Source organism: Lipotes vexillifer, unplaced genomic scaffold (genome assembly GCF_000442215.2).
Source record: "Lipotes vexillifer unplaced genomic scaffold, Lipotes_vexillifer_v1.1 scaffold451, whole genome shotgun sequence".
In the NCBI taxonomy this organism is placed as follows: domain Eukaryota; kingdom Metazoa; phylum Chordata; class Mammalia; order Artiodactyla; family Lipotidae; genus Lipotes; species Lipotes vexillifer.
In genome coordinates, this window is record NW_006795989.1 from 1,142,510 (window position 1) to 1,162,540 (window position 20,031).

The window sequence follows — 20,031 nt, forward strand, 5'->3', positions numbered from 1 at the left end:
TCTATTTCTTATTATAAATCACAATATCACAGTGCGTGAGACAATTCACAGCAGTCCTGCGACGTCTAAAGTGCTAGAATGGAAAAGAAACGGAAAAAAAGAGTATCCCTCTCTCCCTCATGGAATCTGTTAGCCACAGGTACAACAGCTAATGTTCACTGTGCATCTTCTAGGTGCTTTACCTGCATTAATTCATTGTATCCTCACAACAACCCTATAAGGCAGGTTCAACCTGCATGCCCATTTTCCAGGTGGAGAAACTAAAGCAGGTAGGTGAAGTAACTAGCCCAGCTTCATACTGCCAGTGTCTAGCCAGGCTGGACTGTGAGCCCAGCTTAGCTCCAGAGGCCATGAGCATAACCGTTACACAGTACTGATTGTGAATGTTGAGAACAATACATGAGCCAGAGTCAACTGATGACTAATACGTTGTAAAAAACCAACCTGAGGGCTTCCCTGGTGGCGCAGTGGTTGAGAGTCCGCCTGCCAATGCAGGCGACACGCGTTCGTGCCCCGGTCCGGGAAGATCCCACGTGCCGCGGAGCGGCTGGGCCCGTGAGCCATGGCCGCTGAGCCTGCGCGTCCGGAGCCTGTGCTCCGCAACGGGAGAGGTCACAACAGTGAGAGGCCCGCATACCGTAAAAAAATAAAAAGTAAAAAAAATAAAAAATAAAATAAAAAGTCAACCCGAAAGTAAACACACAAGAATGGCTTTCTCTCGTGGGAAGTTATTTTGCTTTTTGCTCTTGAGACGAGTCATCACCTGCTTCTTCTCATCTTCTTAGCTGAGTTGGCCCTGCAGGCAGCAAGGGGACTCAGGCTCAATTTTGAGAGCCGACACGAATCCGCAGCCAAACAGGCTCTCCCTGTCACCAACTCAAATCTGCTCTTCCTCCTTCCACCCCTTGAAAAAGCCAGACAGACCCACAAAAATCCCTCTTGGTCACTCCGCCTCTAAAACACAACCTAGCCAGGACTCCCCAAGTCCACAGGGAGAAATGGTCATGGGCTTATCGTCATGACGATCTTTCTATGGACGGTCAACCAAAGAGGTGTTTGTCCCACAACTGAGACTGGAGGGACAAGTGACATGGAGGACTGTGCTGGTTTTGCCCCTTAAAAGGCCCAAAGATTGATGTTCCTCAAGTCACAGGTACTGTAATGGCCTCAGCATCCATCCACTCCTCTCCCTGGGTCTCAGACAGGGGCTCTGGCGGGTGGCCAGCAAGGACTAATAAGCCTGTTCCAGCTCTGCTGCTGAGGTCTGACTGGGTTAAACCAATCAGTATAAGCTCCCTCCTTGATACAGGGGTGGGGTGGGCACTTGACCTACAGTGGCTCAGTTAGAGTAAAACCCATAAGCTTCATTTCATGGCTGGGAAAAGAGATATTCTCTCTTGCATTGGCCAACGCAGTATGTAGACACGAGGCCTGAGGCTGCTACAGCCATTTCCTACAGCGGAGAATCAACATGTAGATGAACCCGAAGGGGGACAGCACCGCATAACGCAGAGAAAAGGAACGGGAGCATCAATCAGACCAGGCCCGGATTTACTGTACCCAATACATGCCCTTAATGAGTAGAGACAGTCTGAGTTGGGTTCAGTTTTCTGTTATTTTAGCCAAAGCATCCTAACTGATAACCACCATTTAGACTGAACTTCAAACACTAACATGCATTTGTCTACAGTGTTGATAAGCCAGTCAAATCAACTGTTTATCTGGCTCAGAGTGAAATCTGCCCCATATTTTCAAGTCTCAGCTCTGGAGTCACTTCTGATTGACACTTGCTTGTTCATTTGCTCAAAAAATAGAGACACGGCATCTAATATGTGCTGGTTCTCATTCTGAGTGCTGAGGCTCCCAGGATGAATAAGACATGATTCCTGTCCTTGAGGAGGGCAGCAGGGGAAATAATATATATAAACCCACAGAGGGAGAATGGGGAGTAAGGGCTTTGATTGGGGTGAGTCCCAGGTGCTCCTGGAACACGAAGGACGGCATTTAAGTCAGACCACAGACGCGGGGTCGAGGAAAAGATTCTCGGGGAGATGATGTTTAACCAAGTTCTGAAAGCATTGCCTGAATAGGCAGTTCTCAACTGGGGACAAGTTTGCCCTCAGGGTACACTCAGCAATGTCTGGAGGCATTTTTTGGCTCACACAACTGGGAGGTGCTACTGGCAGCTGGTGGGTAGAGGCCAGGGATGCTGCTAACCATTGTACAATGCACAGGACAGCCCTCCATACAAAGAATTATCCAGCCCCAAATATCAATAGTGCTAAAGTTGAGAAACCTCGGCCTGCACTAAGCCGGAGGGAAGGGATGTTCTGAGCAGAGGGATGAGCACATGCAAAGACGCAGAGATGTGAAATCACAGGGCAAGCCTGGGAAGGGCGTGCAGGGCCGCAGCCAAGGGGTGGATCAGAAGCAGCCACAGCAGCCAGAAGGGCAGGCCCAGGCCAGCCAGAGCAGATGAGTCCTGAGCCGGAAGCTTAGAGTTTGAGTCTTATGCCCAAGCCCTGAGGAGGTACTGAAGGATTTTAAACAAGGGTATGTGTTTTAGAAGGTTTCCTCTAGCAGCCGTGGGACAGACAGGAAGAGACCTTCAGGAAGACTTCCTGTTCCCATCCAAGTTCACTGGCACAACCGGCTGCATATGTCTCTACCTGTCTCCTCCACTAGTCTGCAAAAGCACCTCGGGGCAAGCACTAGTTAATCTACCTTTCTCTTCTCCATAGAGCCTCACACAGGTAGTCACATGTGGGGCTTAGATGCCAATGCCAGCAGAGAAGGGAAAAATCATGTAGTTAAACCTTTGAGAAGTCCTTAAATTGTCCATATGGTACAGCATGCATGGCCTGTGTATACCATCTTACAGAACAATATGTAAAAAGAAACAGATCACCTGTAATGCATGATATGAACAGAATACAGACAAAAGCTATTTTTTTTGCAATATTTAAAATTCTTTCCTTTGTCTTACAGGGTCTATATTACCGAATTTGCGTATGTTAAACGCAATATGATGCAGTGGTTCCACTGCACATGAGAAATGCTTGCTAGAGGAAATGAAGGGGTAGCAACTACCAAGGGGTGTTCTCATTTGTCCCCTGGCCTTCGGCTCCTGAAGGAATTCAAGGGCCACAGTGGGCCAAGGAACACCAGGGTTGGAAAGCACTAGCGTGGGGTGGATGGTGCTGTGCTACTCAGGACTCTAGGGCTCCTTCCCGAGCTGCTGGGCACGCCGCCAGCCCTCAGGTGTCAACTGGGAATCGCCCGGGCATTAGTGGGAACCGGCAGTGGCAACTCTCTCGCTGGGAATTGTCCTTGGCTAAAGAGAGCTGCCTCTCCCAAGGACACCTAGGGACTGGCCAGTGCTAGAGGATAAGAGCCCAGACGCTTCTCGAAAGCCCGGGACAGCTCTTCAGGGGCCTGTAGCTCTGTAGCTACAGAGCTCTCCGTGGGGTCAGCTGAGGGCTTATAGTTCCTGTACCATAGCCCGACCTTTAACTCTGTCCAATCCTGCTTCCTTCCCTTCCCCTACAGGTGTCCATACCAAGAGCATGCTGGGGACGCTGGCCTGCAGTAAGTGGCTGCCCTAGTCAAGAGGCTAAGAGGTCTCAGAGCTCAGAAGAGGCAGGGTGAGTAGGCGGGTACCAAGAGCAGGAACAGGCACCGTCCAGAGCACAGGGAACCAGAGAGAACAGGCAGGCAGATGGCACCTGAGTGCTCACTAAGGAAGGGAAGCTGTTTGTCTCCTGCCCAGTGGGAACCTGCCGGCATGGGAGGGAAAGTTCGGCAGGGGAAGCCTGGCACCAAGTGGGGTCACTAGGCGGTCCTGAAACCTGGCCTTCCACCCCCAAAATCTGCAAACAAGAATCTACTTCCTGCTCTCTACCTGCCAAGAGGCCTCCATCTTTGTGGGATTAACAAGCATCTTTGTGGGCAGCCACCAGCCCGCTGGGGTCTGGACTACACCAAAAGGCTCACCTCACCACCAAACACCTCCACCTCTGCCTCAGCCTCAACCAGGGAGCCTGATCTCCCATTATCAGATATTTCCCTGGGATTAAAGGCCCCTGTTAAAACACAATGTACTATAAGTTAACTTGAGATAACATATCAAGCCAGGCTTATTAGCAGCTTAAACTAGCTGGCAGAGGCAGGAGAAAGAAATGAAAGGCTGAGATGGAAGACATCTGTAAGGCAGTTCTAGGTGGGATGCTTAGGAGGTGATGGTGTTGGGGTCAGGGCCAACACAGGGCACCTAGTTCAGAGGGCAATGGCAGGTTGCTTCTGGTAAAGGACAAAACCCCCAAATCCAACCATCTGCTTCCCAATGAAAGCAAAAGTTGGTTGTACCCTTAACTGGGCACATCACACAGTGCCAGGGCATCCTTGTGCTTTGCCTTGGTCTCTAACTATCATGCCAAAGCCGTAAGACGCTGGGGGAGGGAGGGGAGAGGTGAGCAGGAGAGACTCCCATTAATAATAGGATTTACAAGTTTACTGAGAAGGCCCCAGACTGCTATATGTTATCTCAGGCAGTCAGGGGCCTTCCAGATTATATTTCATTTCCCTGAAAATGGAAGCTGTGAAAACAACTGTTCCAATCCCTTGGCCTCCTTCCAGTAACCACTGTTCTCCTGGAACAAAGGAAACTGACTTCATTGTCAGCCGAGAGACACCAGCAAGATAAACAGCCCATCACACACAATACAGTGCGCCCAGCCTGCAGCCTGTGTGGGTACTGAGCTCTGAGCGGTGTTTCCATCTTCCTCTTTGCTATGCTTTCCTCCACTAGTTCCCCCAAATGCTTCCCAAATATTGCTCTGCCTGGTAATTCTCTGTCTTGCTTTTACCCCGTGCCATAGTAGGAATGTTTGGACCAGGCCTTGGCAACCTCTTTTTTACACGCTTTCCTGTAGCTTGAAGGCTAACAGCTAACATGCACTTGGGGCCCTCCAGGAGGAACTGGCTGGGATTGAGACTTAGGTTCTGTCAATTAAATGCACTAGTGTGTGGTTTGGACCAAGGAAATGAGGCAGGGCCCATCTTTCTGCTGGTCAGCAGTTCCAGGGCAGCCCACTTCCCTCACCTTCTTGCTTGGGGCACAAGCAGTGGCCCCTTTGCAGAGCCAGCCCTGCGGTTTTGTTCTCAGTCTTTCCTGGAACACTCCTCCAGCCCCCTGATAATTGTGGGAGCACCTAATTCCTTACAGTCCCTTTTTGTCTGTTTAAAATGGCTCAATGTGAGTCCTCCTGCCGATGCAGGGGACACGGGTTCGTGTCCCAGTCTGGGAAGATCCCACATGCCGTGGAGCGGCTGGGCCCGTGAGCCATGGCCGCTGAGCCTGCGCGTCCGGAGCCTATGCTCCACAACGGGAGAGGCCACAACAGTGAGAGGCCCGCGTACCGCAAAAAAAAAAAAAGGCTCGATGTTTTCTGTTTTCTGCAGCTGAACCTTGCCTGATGTAGTGCCCCTTTTTGTAGGTTTACAGACTCTTCAGTTGTAAAATCATCTGGTTTCCGCTAACATATCAAAACATTTCCCCCAAGGTTGTAATAGTGCTGGTGATGGCTACATCAGAGCCTTCGACATCACCTCTACTGAGACGCATCAATGGATCAATCATCCTTCTTAACATTTTCACTCACTGCCCACATGTTTGTTAAGGTCTGAGCACCACCAGGGTGTGGAATTCCAGACAAGGTGCTGGAGAGAAACTAAGGGAAATGCTTGTAAAGCTCTCTATTTCTGGGAGGTCAGCACTCATTTCCAACATTATAATTCAAACCATTGTTTCAGAGACGCTCTCGTGGCCAAGGCACATAGCTGACCCTATTCCTGTCATAGGTTTTTGAAGTCCAAATGCAAATCAAGGTTGAGGAAGTGCGTTTTTATTTCTGGGGAATGATTTGATTACTACTTGCCCTTTGGAGGCAAAGACTGATTCATCATCCACATACAGGGGTTAACAATTTGGCCAATGTAGGAAAAAACAGTTGGGTCATTATTCTGCCTGAGAAGTCACATTTGGGGCATTTCCTTTTCCTTTCCCCACTGCTTCATTATTTTCTATATGACTTTCATTTGGAAAATAACATTTAAAAAATAATTTGAAATAGTTATTTTTGTTTTGAAATATTAGGCTGACATTATCTTTTCTACCCGCTTTCTGCACTTGGAGGAATTAATTTCAATTAATTTCAAAGTTACTTTAAAGATATGATCTGTCCTTGTTAGGACGGATCAGTTTTGGACATCCTTCTAAAATCATGCCTTCTTCTAAAAGGGGTGCCTCCTCCTGAAAATTACTATCCAACTGAGCCCCAATAAATGCCAGGAGTGTGTGGCATCCCTGTTAGGGTGGCAAAGTGGTTGAGAATTCTTGCTGCAAAACACAGGGATCCCCAAACCCCTGGGAGCTAAGAGTCTCTCTTCCGTAGGCCCACACTTTTCCTGTTCAGTGGAAAAATTCTGAAACAATCCAGGCTGCCATCAGTCCTGGGACTAAGATTTGCCCATGAAGAGTGTGTTTGTTGGCTTATTTGTTTATTTGTTCATTTGTTTTTACATGCAGGTGTTTCCTTTGGGACTCTAAAGCAGGCAACCTTTGAAAAATTCACACTTAAATCAACCTCCTGGTGCTTTTGTTTCTACCATGTCAAGGAGCTGGTCCTGACAAACCTCTTAGATAGCCTCATCCATCAGACGGAAGACAGCCGAAGCAAGATGAACTACAATCCTGCAGCCTGTGGAACAAAAACCACATTCACAGAAAGATAGACAAGATGAAAAGGCAGAGGGCTATGTACCAGATGAAGGAACAAGATAAAACCCCAGAAAAACAACTAAATGAAGTGGAGACAGGAAACCTTCCAGAAAAATAATTCAGAATAATGATAGTGAAGATGATCCAGGACCTCAGAAAAAGAATGGAGGCAAAGATCGAGAAGATGCAAGAAATGTTTAACAAAGACCTAGAAGAATTAAAAAGCAAACAAACAGAGATGAACAATACAATAACTGAAATGAAAAATACACTAGAAGAAATCAATAGCAGAATAACTGAGGCAGAAGAACGGATAAGTGACCTGGAAGACAGAATGGTGGAATTCACTGCTGCGGAAGAGAATAAAGAAAAAGGAATGAAAAGAAATGAAGATGGCCTAAGAGACTTCTGGGACAACATTAAATGCAACAACATTTGCATTATAGGGGTCCCAGAAGGAGAAGAGACAGAGAAAGGACCCGAGAAAATATTTGAAGAGATTATAGTCAAAATCTTCCCTAACATGGGAAAGGAAATAGCCACCCAAGTCCAGGAAGTGCAGAGAGAACCAGGCAGGATAAACCCAAGGAGAAACATGCCAAGACACATAGTAATCAAAGTGACAAAAATTAAAGACAAAGAAAAATTATTGAAAGCAACAAAGGAAAAATGGCAAATAACATACAAGGGAGCTCCCATAAGGTTAAGAGCTGATTTCTCAGCAGAAACTACAAGCCAGAAGGGAGTGGCATGATATACTTAAAGTGATGAAAGGGAAGAACCTAAAACCAAGATTACTCTAGCCGGCAAGGATCTCATTCAGATTTGATGGAGAAATCAAAAGCTTTACAGACAAGCAAAAGCTAAGATAATTCAGCACCACCAAACCAGCTCTACAACAAATGCTAAAGGAACTTCTCTAAGTGGGAAACACAAGAGAAGAAAAGGACCTACAAAAACAAACCCAAAACAATTAAGAAAATGGTCATAGGAACATACATATCGATAATTACCTTAAATGTGAATGCATTAAATGTTCCAACCAAAAGACACAGGCTTGCTGAATGCATACAAAAACAAGACCCATATATATGCTGTCTACAAGAGACCCACTTCAGACCTACGGACACATACAGACTGAAAGTGAAGGGACGGAAAAAGATATTCCATGCAAATGGAAATCAAAAGAAAGCTGGAGTAGCAATACTCGTAACAGATAAAATAGACTTTAAAATAAAGAATGTTACAAGAGACAAGGAAGGAGACTATATAATGATCAAGGGATCAATCCAAGAAAAAGATATAACAATTATAAATATATATGCACCCAACATAGGAGCACCTCAATACATAAGGCAACTGCTAACAGCTATAAAAGAGGAAGTCGACAGTAACACACTAATAGTGGGGGACCTTAACACCTCACTTACACCAATGGACACATCATCCAAAATGAATATAAATAAAGGAAACAGAAGTTTAAATGACACAATAGACCAGATAGATTTAATTGATATTTATAGGACATTCCATCCAAAAACAGCAGTTTACACTTTCTTCTCAAGTGCACAGGGAAACTTCTACAGGATAGATCACATCTTGGGTCACAAATTAAGCCTCAGAAAATTTAATAAAATTGAAATCATATCAAGCATCTTTTCTGACCACGAAGCTATGAGATTAGAAATCAATTACAGGGAAAAAAACGTAAAAACACAAACACATGGAGGCTAAACAATACGTTACCAAATAACCAAGAGATCACTGAAGAAATCAAAGAGGAAATAAAAAATACCTAGAGAAAAATTACAACGAAAACACGATGATCCAAAACCTATGGGCTGCAGCAAAAGCAGTTCTGAGAAGGAAGTTTAGAGCAATACAAGCCTACCTCAAAAAACAAGAAAAATCTCAAATAAACAATCTAAGCTTACACTTAAAGGAACTAGAGAAAGAAGAACAAACAAAACCCAAAGTTAGTAGAAGGAAAGAAATCATAAAGATCAGAGGAGAAATAAATGAAATAGTAACAAAGAAAACAATAGCAAAGATCAATACAACTAAAAGCTGGTTCTGTGAGAAGAAAACAAAACTGATAAACCATTAGCCAGACTCATCAAGAAAAGGAGGGAGAGGACTCAAATCAATAAAATTAGAAATGAAAAAGGAGAAGTTACAATAGACACCGCAGAAATACAAAGCATCCTAAGAGACTACTACAAGCAACTCTATGGCAAAAAAATGGACAACCTGGAAGAAATGGACAAATTGTTAGAAAGGTATAACCTTCCAAGACTGAACCAGGAAGAAATAGAAAATATGAACAGCCCCATCACAAGTAATGAAACTGAAACTGAGATTAAAAATCTTCCAACAAACGAAAGTCCAGGACCAGATGGCTTCACAGGTGAATTCTATCAAACATTTAGAGAAGAGCTAACACCCATCCTTCTCAAACTCTTTCAAAACACTGTGAAGGAAGGAACACTCCCAAACTCATTCTTTGAGGCCACCATCACCCTGATACCAAAACCAGACAAAGATACTACAAAAAAAGAAAATTACAGACCAATATCACTGCTGAATATAGATGCAAAAATCCTCAACAAAATACTAGCAAACAGAATCCAGCAGCACGTTAAAAGGATCATACACCATGATCAAGTGGGATTTATCCCAGGGATGCAAGGATTCTTCAATATACGCAAATCAATCAAAGTGATACACCATATTAACAAAGTGAAGAATAAAAACCATATGATCATCTCAATAGATGCAGAAAAGCTTTTGACAAAATTCAACACCCATTTATGATAAAAACTCTCCAGAAAGTGGGCATAGAGGGAACCTACCCCAACATAAGAAAGGTCATACACAACAAACCCACAGCAAACATCATTCTCAATGGTGAAAAACTGAAAGCATTTCCTCTAAGATCAGGAAGAAGACAAAGATGTCCACTCTTACCACTATTATTCAACGTGGTTTTGGAAGTCCTAGCCACGGCAATCAGAAAAGAAAAAGAAATAAAAGGAATCCAGGGCTGCCCTGGTGGCTCAGTGGTTGAGAATCTGCCTGCCAATGCAGTGGACACGGGTTCGAGCCCTGGTCTGGGAAGATACCACATGCCACAGAGCAAATGGGCCCGTTAGCCACACCTACTGAGTTTGCGCGTCTGGAGCCTGTGCTCCGCAACGAGAGAGGCCACGACAGTGAGAGGCCCGTGCACCACGATGAAGAGTGGCCCCTGTTCGCCGCAACTAGAGAAAGCCCTCGCACAGAAACGAAGACCCAACACAGTCAAATAAGTAAATAAATAAATTTATTTAAAAGGAATCCAAATCGGAAAAGAAGAAGTAAAGCTGTCACTGTTTGCAGATGACATGATACTATACAAAGAGAATCCTAAAGATGCCACCAGAAAAGTACTAGAGCTAATCAATGAATTTGGTAAAGTTGCAGGACACAAAATTAATGCACGCATTCCTATACACTAAGGATGAAAAATCTGAAAGAGAAATTAAGGAAACACTCCCATTTACCACTGCAACAAAAAGAATAAAATACCTATGAATAAACCTACCTAGGGAGACAAAAGACCTGTATGCAGAAAACTATAAGATACTGATGAAAGAAATTAAAGATGATACAAACAGATGGGGAGGTATACCATGTTCTTTGATTGGAAGCATCAATATTGTGAGAATGACTATACTCCCAAAGCAATCTACAGATTAAATGCAATCCCTAACAAATTACCAATGGCATTTTTTACAGAACTAGAACAAAAAAATCTTAAAATTTGTATGGAGACACAAAAGACCCTGAATAGCCAAAGCAGTCTTGAGGGAAAAAAACAGAGCTGGAGGAATCAGACTCCCTGACTTCAGACTATACTACAAAGCTACAGTAATCAAGACAATATGGTACTGGCACAAAAACAGAAATACAGATCCACGGAACAAGATAGAAAGCCCAGAGATAAACCCATGCACCTATGGTCAACTAATCTATGACAAAGGAGGCAGATATACAATGGAGAAAAGACAGTCTCTTCAATAAGTGGTGCTGGGAAAACTGGACAGCTACATGTAAAAGAATGAAATTAGAACACTCCCTAACACCATACACAAAAATAAACTCAAAATGGATTAGAGACCTAAATGTAAGACCAGACACTATAAAACTCTTAGAGGAAAACATAGGAAGAACAGTCTTTGACATAAATCACAGCAAGATCTTTTTTGATCCATTTCCTAGAGTAATGGAGATAAAAACAAAAATAAACAAATGGGACCTAATGAAACTTAAAAGCTTTTGCACAGCAAAGGGAAGTACAAACAAGACGAAAAGACAACCCTCAGAATGGGAGAAAATATTTGCAAATGAATCAATGGACAAAGGATTAACCTCCAAATATATAAACAACTCATGCAGCTCAATATTAAAGAAATAAACAACCCAATCCAAAAATGGGCAGAAGACCTAAATAGCGATTTCTCCCAAGAAGACATACAGATGGCCAGGAAGCACATGAAAAGCTACTCAACATCACTAATTATTGGAGAAATGCAAATCAAAACTACAATGAGGCATCATCTCACACCAGTTAGAATGGGCATCATCAGAAAATCTACAAACAACAAATGCTGGAGAGGGTGTGGAGAAAAGGGAACCCTATTGCACTGTTGGTGGGAATGTAAATTGATACAGCCACTATGGAGAACAGTATGGAGGTTCCTTAAAAAACTAAAACTAGAATTACCAGGTGACCCAGCAATCCCAGTACTGGGCATATACCCAGAGAAAACCATAATTCAAAAAGACACATGTACCCCAATGTTCATTGCAGCACTATTTACAATAGCCAGGTCATGGAAGCAACCTAAATGCCCATCGACAGACTAATGGCTAAAGAAGATGTGGTACATATATACAATGGAATATTACTCAGCCATAAAAAGGAACGAAATTGGGTTTTTTGTAGAGACGTGGCTGGATCTAGAGACTGTCATACAGAGTGAAGTAAGTCAGAAAGAGAAAAACAAATATCGTATATTAACACATATATGTGGAACCTAGAAAAATAGTACAGATGAACTGGTTTGCAGGGCAGAAACAGAGACATAGATGTACAAAAGAAACGTATGGACACCAAGAGGGGAAAGTGGCAGGGGGTGGTGGTGGTGGTGTGATGAATTGGGAGATTGGGATTGACATATATACACTAATATGTATAAAATGGATAACTAATAAGAAGCTACTGTATAAAAAAAATAAAATCAAATCAAAAGAAAAAAAAAAAGAGCTGGTCCCTCTGGTGTTTCCTAATCTGGCAGAAATGACTTGCAAATGTTGGCCTGGCTTCAAGATCCCCAGACACAGTAGGAAGCATGACGTGTTTCCAACTGAATGACCTGTTCACTGCTGAGCTAATGTATTCTTTTGCCAGGAGTGATTCAGGACTTTTAGAAAATCGAAATTCAGAAAATGAATGCACGCATTGTTTAAAACTAAGAATCTTATTTTTCTGCTTTATCTGCTGGTCCATTTTTTGTTTGTGTGGGTTATCCATGCAAGAATTTTGTGAGACCTGACATCTTATAGAGATCAGAAATACTGGGCATATATTATGCTATGAGAAGACAGATATACAGTGTTGTGAGGGCACATGCAGATCATATTGTGGTGGTTAAGGGGATGGGCTCTGGAGTCGGGTAAACTTATTATGTAACTGCTTGGAGCCTTGGTTTCCCATCTGTACAACGGACATAATGAGAGCACCTACTTGACTGGTGATTGCAAATTCAATGAGATTATACACATAAAAAGACTAGAATAGGGCCTGGTCTAGTGTGCGCAGTCAGAAAATGATAGCAAATACTTCTCATGGGATTAAAAGGCTCAGGAGGAGATACAAGAAACAATTTCATTCTCAGCATCAACAGTCTAAATTCCTAAAATTATTCCCTAGGTGATCATCTTCTCTAAAGGAAACTTATATTTGCTTATGTTTTTGTGATCACACACACTTTTCAAAGAATTGTATACTTTAAAATATCTACTGAAATGAAGTGTGCTTCCCCTAAAGTAATCTGTAATTGGAATATTTATACATGTTTGTGAGAGGTGAACAACCTCCTTCAAAACATCGTCCCCCTCCTTCTACTGTTCTACACAACATTCCAGGAGTATTAGGTGAGTACTGCAAGTCCTGGCGAAGTGGTAAAAAAAACCCTGCAGTGTTCTCTCTTCAAGACTAATAGGGAAACCTCTGGCTATTTCCTCAAACTGTAAAAATGTCTGTGTCTAGAACCTCACGAGAAATCTATTAACACAAATCTTGAAATAAATTAAGAATCCTATCATACCTCAGTGGAATAGTCCCGAGCAGAAGTTCCCCAAACTACAAGCATCCAGGAAGAATACTCACTGTTAGTAGGGAGAGATTAATTGGAAATTTCAAACGCCCTATTTTTAACCACAGGCTGATTATCAAATTGATGATCAAGTTTAGTATAAGAAATATTTGTGTGGGGAGAAAATTGAACACTGAATAATTTAATCTGGAGGAGAAAAAAAGATTTGCCCAAAGCATCTGGAATTTTACAAAACTAAACCATCAAACTGTTTTCTATAAAAAAGGAAAGAGAAATAAAAGATAAGGGTATCATCGCCAACACAAATATCAAGTTTAAATGTAAGGAAGGTAATTAGAATTCAAATTAGGTATAATATCTCTGTTTTTAATTGGACCATTAAAAAATCCCACTTTAAGTTTTTGTGGCAAACAATGACCAGTCTTGAGGGTGGAGAAATCTTATTGCCTTCAAATTAGCACCGGATGTTTAAGAAATCAAGTGTCATTTTCAAATTACAACCTCACAAATGTAACAAAACTTTATCTGGATATATTTGAATCATAACTCTTGTTACATAAAAATTTTTATTTGTAATTAGCGAAACATTTTAGGAGAAAGGGGAAGAAACATTTTCATAAAACATAAGAGTATATTCAGGGCCATTTGAAATCTTGGGGCAGAATGAAGCATTATTGAACATCTCAGCATAGTATTGTTCATGTGAGCTCATGAGAGCAACTACATGTGACAGGATGTAAACAACGTGAGAGGAGGCACCAAATTGTAAGTCATCACCTGGGGACGTCTGATGGTATTAGAAGCATTTTTACAGCTTGGAGCATCCCTGCACATAAGCATGTGCTTCATCATATGCAATCACCAAATCGCTCTGTTGGAAATCTCATTGTTTCCATGGCATATTGAGGAGTTATGAAATCAGGAACAAATCCAACTTCTCAACAGTGCTATGGATTAAAAGAAGCCTATGTTCAAATGAATTCTAACCCACAGCCATAGTTCCTACTGAGTTTGTAAGGACAAAGGGAAAAAAAATTAAGGGCATTTAGAATTGCTGTTGAGTTTAAGGTCAATAACGTACTATTCATATAATGGTTGAATTTAGACATTGAGCTCCTTTGAGCAATAATTTGTTACTCTGACACATTCCAATTAGTGTTCCTGACACACATTCCAATGTGTGACACACACATTCCAATTTTACTTTGCAAAACAGGTAATAAGGAATAATAAAACAGAAACCATTTTAGTGCATTTAAAAACTCCACTAATATGCAGTAAACTGAAACATTATAGGATGCTCTCTCCCCTCTGCATTCAGGACAAAGCAAAGCTGTATTCAGCTCAGCCCACCAGAGACTTACATCGTATCCGCTGTTACGGATTCCACGCCGAGGTCGCTCCCGAGTCACCAGAAGGTCCATCTCTGTTTCTCCCGGACTCGGGCTGTTCAGAGATTGCCGACTCCGGTAGACAGAGTTCTTCATCTGTTGCCTGAAGAAAATTCAACAACTGTTATGATGCAGCAAATGCCCTGACAGATGGAATTCTCCACTGATCCAAACTACAGGCAACCAATGAAGGGTTTGGATTTGCTTCACGATTCTCAGAATTGATGGTATTTGTTCCCTGGCCATCAGGGGCTGTAGAAAGAGTAGAATAAAGAATTTTCTTCCACATGCTATAACCATTTGGCTGAATTGTAAATGCTCTTTTGTATGGAAACTAGGTAACTATAATCAATTGCAACACTGCAACCTCATCTAAAATTCTGCTGATGGCAAGGCCAGGGACTCTCCCTTGACCCTCTAGGACAGCTAATGCTGGAAGAACAAACTTGCTTTTGTTAGCTTTGTTGACTTGGCAGCCTCCTATTCCTTTTCATCTTTCTGATTTCACATGCAGGGTTCCATGATGCGTTAACAAATGCTGTGGCTAATGAGCTTCTCAAACACAAGTGTTGATAGATTTTCTTTTCTACCTTTACCACAGTGGATTCCCTTTTGGGCTAAGGAGCTATAAACCAAAAGGCAATTTGGGGCCCATCCATCCATCCATTCATCATTCAGTATTTACTGAGTGGCTACTATTTACCAGGCACTGTGGAAGATGATGAAGATTCACAGTGAGCAAGACAGACATGGCCCTGCTCTCCTGAGCTTACATTCTAATAAGGGAGACAGACAATTTGCATGATAATTTCCAAGAGAAATAAGGGCTAGGAAGCAAAACGAGGTGATGTGACAGATGGCGATAGGATAGGGGATGACTTTAGATAGGATGGTCAGGGAAGGCCTCTCTGGAGAGGTGACATTTTGGCAGACACCTTAACAGAGCCAGCCACATGCCAATCTAGGCATAGAGCATTTCAGGCCCAGGGAGTAGCATGTTCACAGGCTCCACTCAGCTCCCACTAGGAAATGCATCATCACTGTCTTGTTTCCACTTGTCATTAGAGGAATTTTTTGAGGAGGGGGAAGGAAACAGTAACATAGTGAGGGCTGTGGCTGTGCTTTTCTTCTTGCACAAGAGTCAACTCTTAGTAGCAGGGACTTTCACATGATCCTGCAGGGTTCATCCCACAAAGGTGGGATAAAATCACTGGCTACTTCCCTCTCATCCAACAGTAAGTTTCTCTCTGTAAATAACTTGCATTTCAGAGCATCTGCCTTCAGAGAACTCCCCAAACACCACCTATTTTGTGTCTCGGTTCTAAGATTCTATCCATTCAGGGGTTGAAGGTAAAGAGGTTGCATTATTTATTCCCAGTGACTATGGAAGAAACCTGGGACATACAGATATCTTTTCATTGGTCCCACACCCAGTTTGTCACAGCATGACACTCACACACTGTTAGTCTAGAACAGACATTAGAACTCCCAAGGCAAGACACTACCCTTGCAATTAGTCTAGGGAATAAAACACACTATTAGACCGACTCCCTCACCATGAGGAGCTTTTACCTGTTTAGAGAGCCTCTGTGGTCTTTGCTTGCCTGGCACCCAGGACAACCCTCTTTAGGTAAGAGCACAAGGATGTTCTTTGGGGGCCAGCTTTCCTCCAGGGATAGGCATGTGACTCAGGCTGGACAGTCATAGCATCACAACCCCATGGCCATAACGGCTGGTCAGAGGGTGGGCACTTGAGTCAGTCAAATGAGACTAAGTCTCAAGGCTTTTGCTACAGCAACCAGCAAAGAGGCATTCTCTTGGCATTGAGGTTTCTAAGAAGATAGGATATAAGCCTAGAGTTGTTGGTAACCAGTTTGCCACTCTGAGGTAAAAGCCTGCCTGAAAACCAGCCAGCAAAGAGTGAAGAAACACCAAGGTAAACATGGAAGACATTCTATGACCTCTTAGATCTATAGCCACTCCTGAAGCTTTGGCCTGTTCAATGGTAAATGCCCCTTTTATTTAACCAGTTTGTGTTGGTTTTCCATCATTTACATCCAAAAGAATCCTGACTAATATAGGAGCTTACCACCTAGTGTTATCAAACGTGCCCTGTAGTTATCTGCAATTAGAGGCTTCCTTTAGGAAAGAAGCACAGCCTCGTGAAACAGCATCTGTTCTGAGTGATTCACACGTAAGGCAGATCCCAAAGAATTCTTACCCTTGACCTAACTACAAATCATTTTTTGAAAAAGCAGACTTCACAACTGTCCTGAGATTGCCAATTACTAATAAAGGTGATGGAGGAGTAAATACTAGGATTAGCAATTGTCATTTAAGTAGTTTATTTTGGCAATACAATAGTGAGATTGTGTAAGCCCTTTCAAGAACCATGAAGGGGGGGGGTGAGCCCTTAGACACGGGCATACACCCCAGTCTCCTTTTCCGTCAAAGACAATGTTCTTTTATACACAGCTTAAAGACTGCTGTTTGACATGGATCTCAACTGACCAGATCACCAATGTGTGCCTGATGTGCAAGCAACTACTTTGAGATAAATTAGGCTTTCAGGTAGAGAAATTACTTATTTTAATCAAATAGAGTTCCATTAGGTATATTCATTTCCTCTTGGTATTTTTGCTATATTCTTTAAAAGTTAACAAATTTTGAAACTTGCAAACTTGAGATATAAGCTTTTAAACCTTTGAAAATACTGCTGGGAGGATAGTGATAATTATTATTTGGATTTTTTTGGAGCCTGGGATTAACCACTATAGTTTAAGAATGTAGTTTCCAAACTGTGTTCTACAGAACCCTAGGGTTCCATAAAGATGGACTAGAGCCATTGAGAAGGAGGAGGATGCCCTCCTTCTATCAGAGAAACTCTGTCTTTATAGGTTATTGCCTTAGGTTGGGCTCCCCCAGAAGCAAGCTCTGTGATAATCTGAGTAGAACTAGAAGTGGTTTATTTGGGAGAGGGTTCCAGGAAGCACAAGTTGGGAAGTGGGAAAATGAGAGAGGGAAGGAAAGGAGGCCAATAAAGGATATGATCCAGAGCAGATCAGTGTTTTGGGCATCTGGGGCTCAAACTCACTAGAGAAGTGTGGGAGACAGATGTTTTAAAATGTAGGTTTCAGGCTTCCCTGGTGGCGCAGTGGTCAAGAGTCCGCCTGCCGATGCAGGGGACGCGGGTTCGTGCCCCAGTCCGGGAAGATCCCACGTGCCGCAGAGCGGCTGGGCCCGTGAGCCATGGCTGCTGAGCCTGCGCGTCCAGAGCCTGTCCTTCGCAACGGGAGAGGCCACAACAGTGAGACGCCCACGTACCGCAAAAATAAAAATAAAAATAAAAAATAATAAAATAAAATGTAGGTTTCATTATTATTCAGGTATGGTAAAACCAACAGATCAGGGGATGACTGCCATTGAAAAGATAGCTCGTATACTCACAGATCTCAAGAGGAAAGGGCATGCCACACTATGGAGGGCCACATGGAAAGCACAAAGGTCAGTCACAAGGCAGTGGGAGTGTGGGGAAAGTGTGGGCAAGAGCCTTTATTGTGGCTTTCATGGGAAAGAACTGGCAAGGCAGGGTAAGCAGGCTTAGGACTGGCTCACTTGAAAGATTCTGGCAGACTCTGGGACATGGGAGCTGGCCCTGTTTGTCTGGTCCCTGGCCAGGGTGATTCGGTCAGGGACACTGGGGGCTCAGATTGCAAAAGCCCTGTGTGCAAGAGGCAGCTGGAGTCTGGGCTCCAGTTTGTTTGGTTTGTGTCTAACAAGTGCACTTGCACGTGAGACTTACTATCCCTAAGAAAAGGCTAGCCAGCCCTGGGAGGGGCAGTTTCTCGAGGGGCAAGGTCCCAGATGTCAAATCATCAAACATAGAAACCAGACAACGTGGTTATTACAACAGTGTATAGTTCTTCTGCCAGGGGTCTTTATCCATTAGTTCCCATCTGTCAGTGACTACAGCTGCTCCAGAGCACATTAACTACCTGACACTTCTGGTCGGGGGCTCATGTCAGAGTCACAGATGAAGGATGCTGCTGGCCTATAGAGGGGCTAAGGGGACATGTAGGGGGCCTCTGACAGCACCTGCCTCAGTTATATTACATACTCTGTGTCTCTGGGTAAGAGTTTATAAAATAAAAAGGGGGGTGTGCTCTGACTTAAAAAAAAGCTGTGAAAACTCTTTTTTTTTTTTTTTTTTTTTTGCGGTACGTGGGCCTCTCACTATTGTGGCCTCTCCTGTTTCGGAGCACAGACTCCGGACACGCAGGCTCAGCGGCCATGGCTCACGGGCCTAGCCACTCCACGGCATGTGGGATCCTCCCGGACCGGGGCACGAACCCGTGTCCCCTACATTGGCAGGTGGACTCTCAACCACTGCGCCAGCAGGGAAGCCCTGTGAAAACTCTTTTAAGGGGTATCAGGATGAGTCATCATTTGGAATCTAAACTTTGTCTTTGATTTATTTAGGTCTCAGGGTAAGATTCTGGTTATTGATGCTACCTCTGGCCTAGAGAATGAGTCCCTTACTTGTGCCTTGCAGGGGCTAGGTCACTGAGAGCAGAACCTCTTACAAGTTGAACTGTGAACAGTAATTAACAGGCAAGTCTAACCTGTGATAACAGGTAACACACACAGCAGGTAGCAGTGGACAGTGCCTGGAGTCAACAGTGGGGTGTGACAAAAATAGCACCCGAGGGGCTTCCCTGGTGGCACAGTGGTTAAGAACCCACCTGCCAACGCAGGGGACACGTGTTTGAGCCCTGGTCCGGGAAGATCCCACATGCTGCAGAGCAACTAAGCCCGTGTGCCACAACTACGGAGGCTGCATTCTAGAGCCCATGAGCCACAACTACTGAGCCTGTGGGCCACAACTACTGAAGCCCGTGCACCTAAAGCCCGTGCTCCACAACAAGAGAAGCCACCACAATGAGAAGCCTGTGCACCGCAATGAAGAGTAGCCCCCGCTCGCCACAAGTAGAGGAAGCCAATGCACAGCAACGAAGACCCAACGCAGCCAAAAATAAATTAAAATTTAATTTTTTTAAAAAACTTAAAAAAAAAAAAGAATAGCACCCAATAGCCTCTGTTTCTCTCCTTTTCTCTATTAATCTTTCTCTTCTCGTCCCAGTCTCTTGCTGACCCCATCTCCTTTCCTACCTGCCACCTCACCTGATTTGTGGTTATCTCTATTTTTCCCTTAACTGGTCAAAAATTTTAATTAAATCATTTCTTCAACAGACATTTCCTAAAAATTACCTATATAATCCCAGCATCAGCAGGCCATCAAAGGGCCTTAAGAATCTGGCCTGACCTTTTGTTAGGCAGTGGAGACGCACCTCTGCAGAAAAAAGTTTTGTTCATTCTCCTTATAAAATACCTTAACGGAAATTTTCATTTCTCAAATAATTTCCAAACTCAGTTCCTCTTACTTGTACAGGGCTTTTGATTCATTTTCCAAGTATCAGCAGGA

General features: G+C 43.4%; 1 protein-coding gene across 1 annotated transcript in view; it reads right to left on the reverse strand.

Annotated features, from left to right (window-relative positions):
- KIAA1549L (KIAA1549 like) overlaps positions 1-20,031 on the reverse strand; it is a 136,719-nt gene that overhangs the window by 41,839 nt on the left and 74,849 nt on the right. The window contains exon 15 of the mRNA XM_007468083.1: positions 14,523-14,652. Coding sequence (XP_007468145.1) covers positions 14,523-14,652 — 130 coding nt within the window. The remainder of the gene's footprint in view (positions 1-14,522; positions 14,653-20,031) is intronic.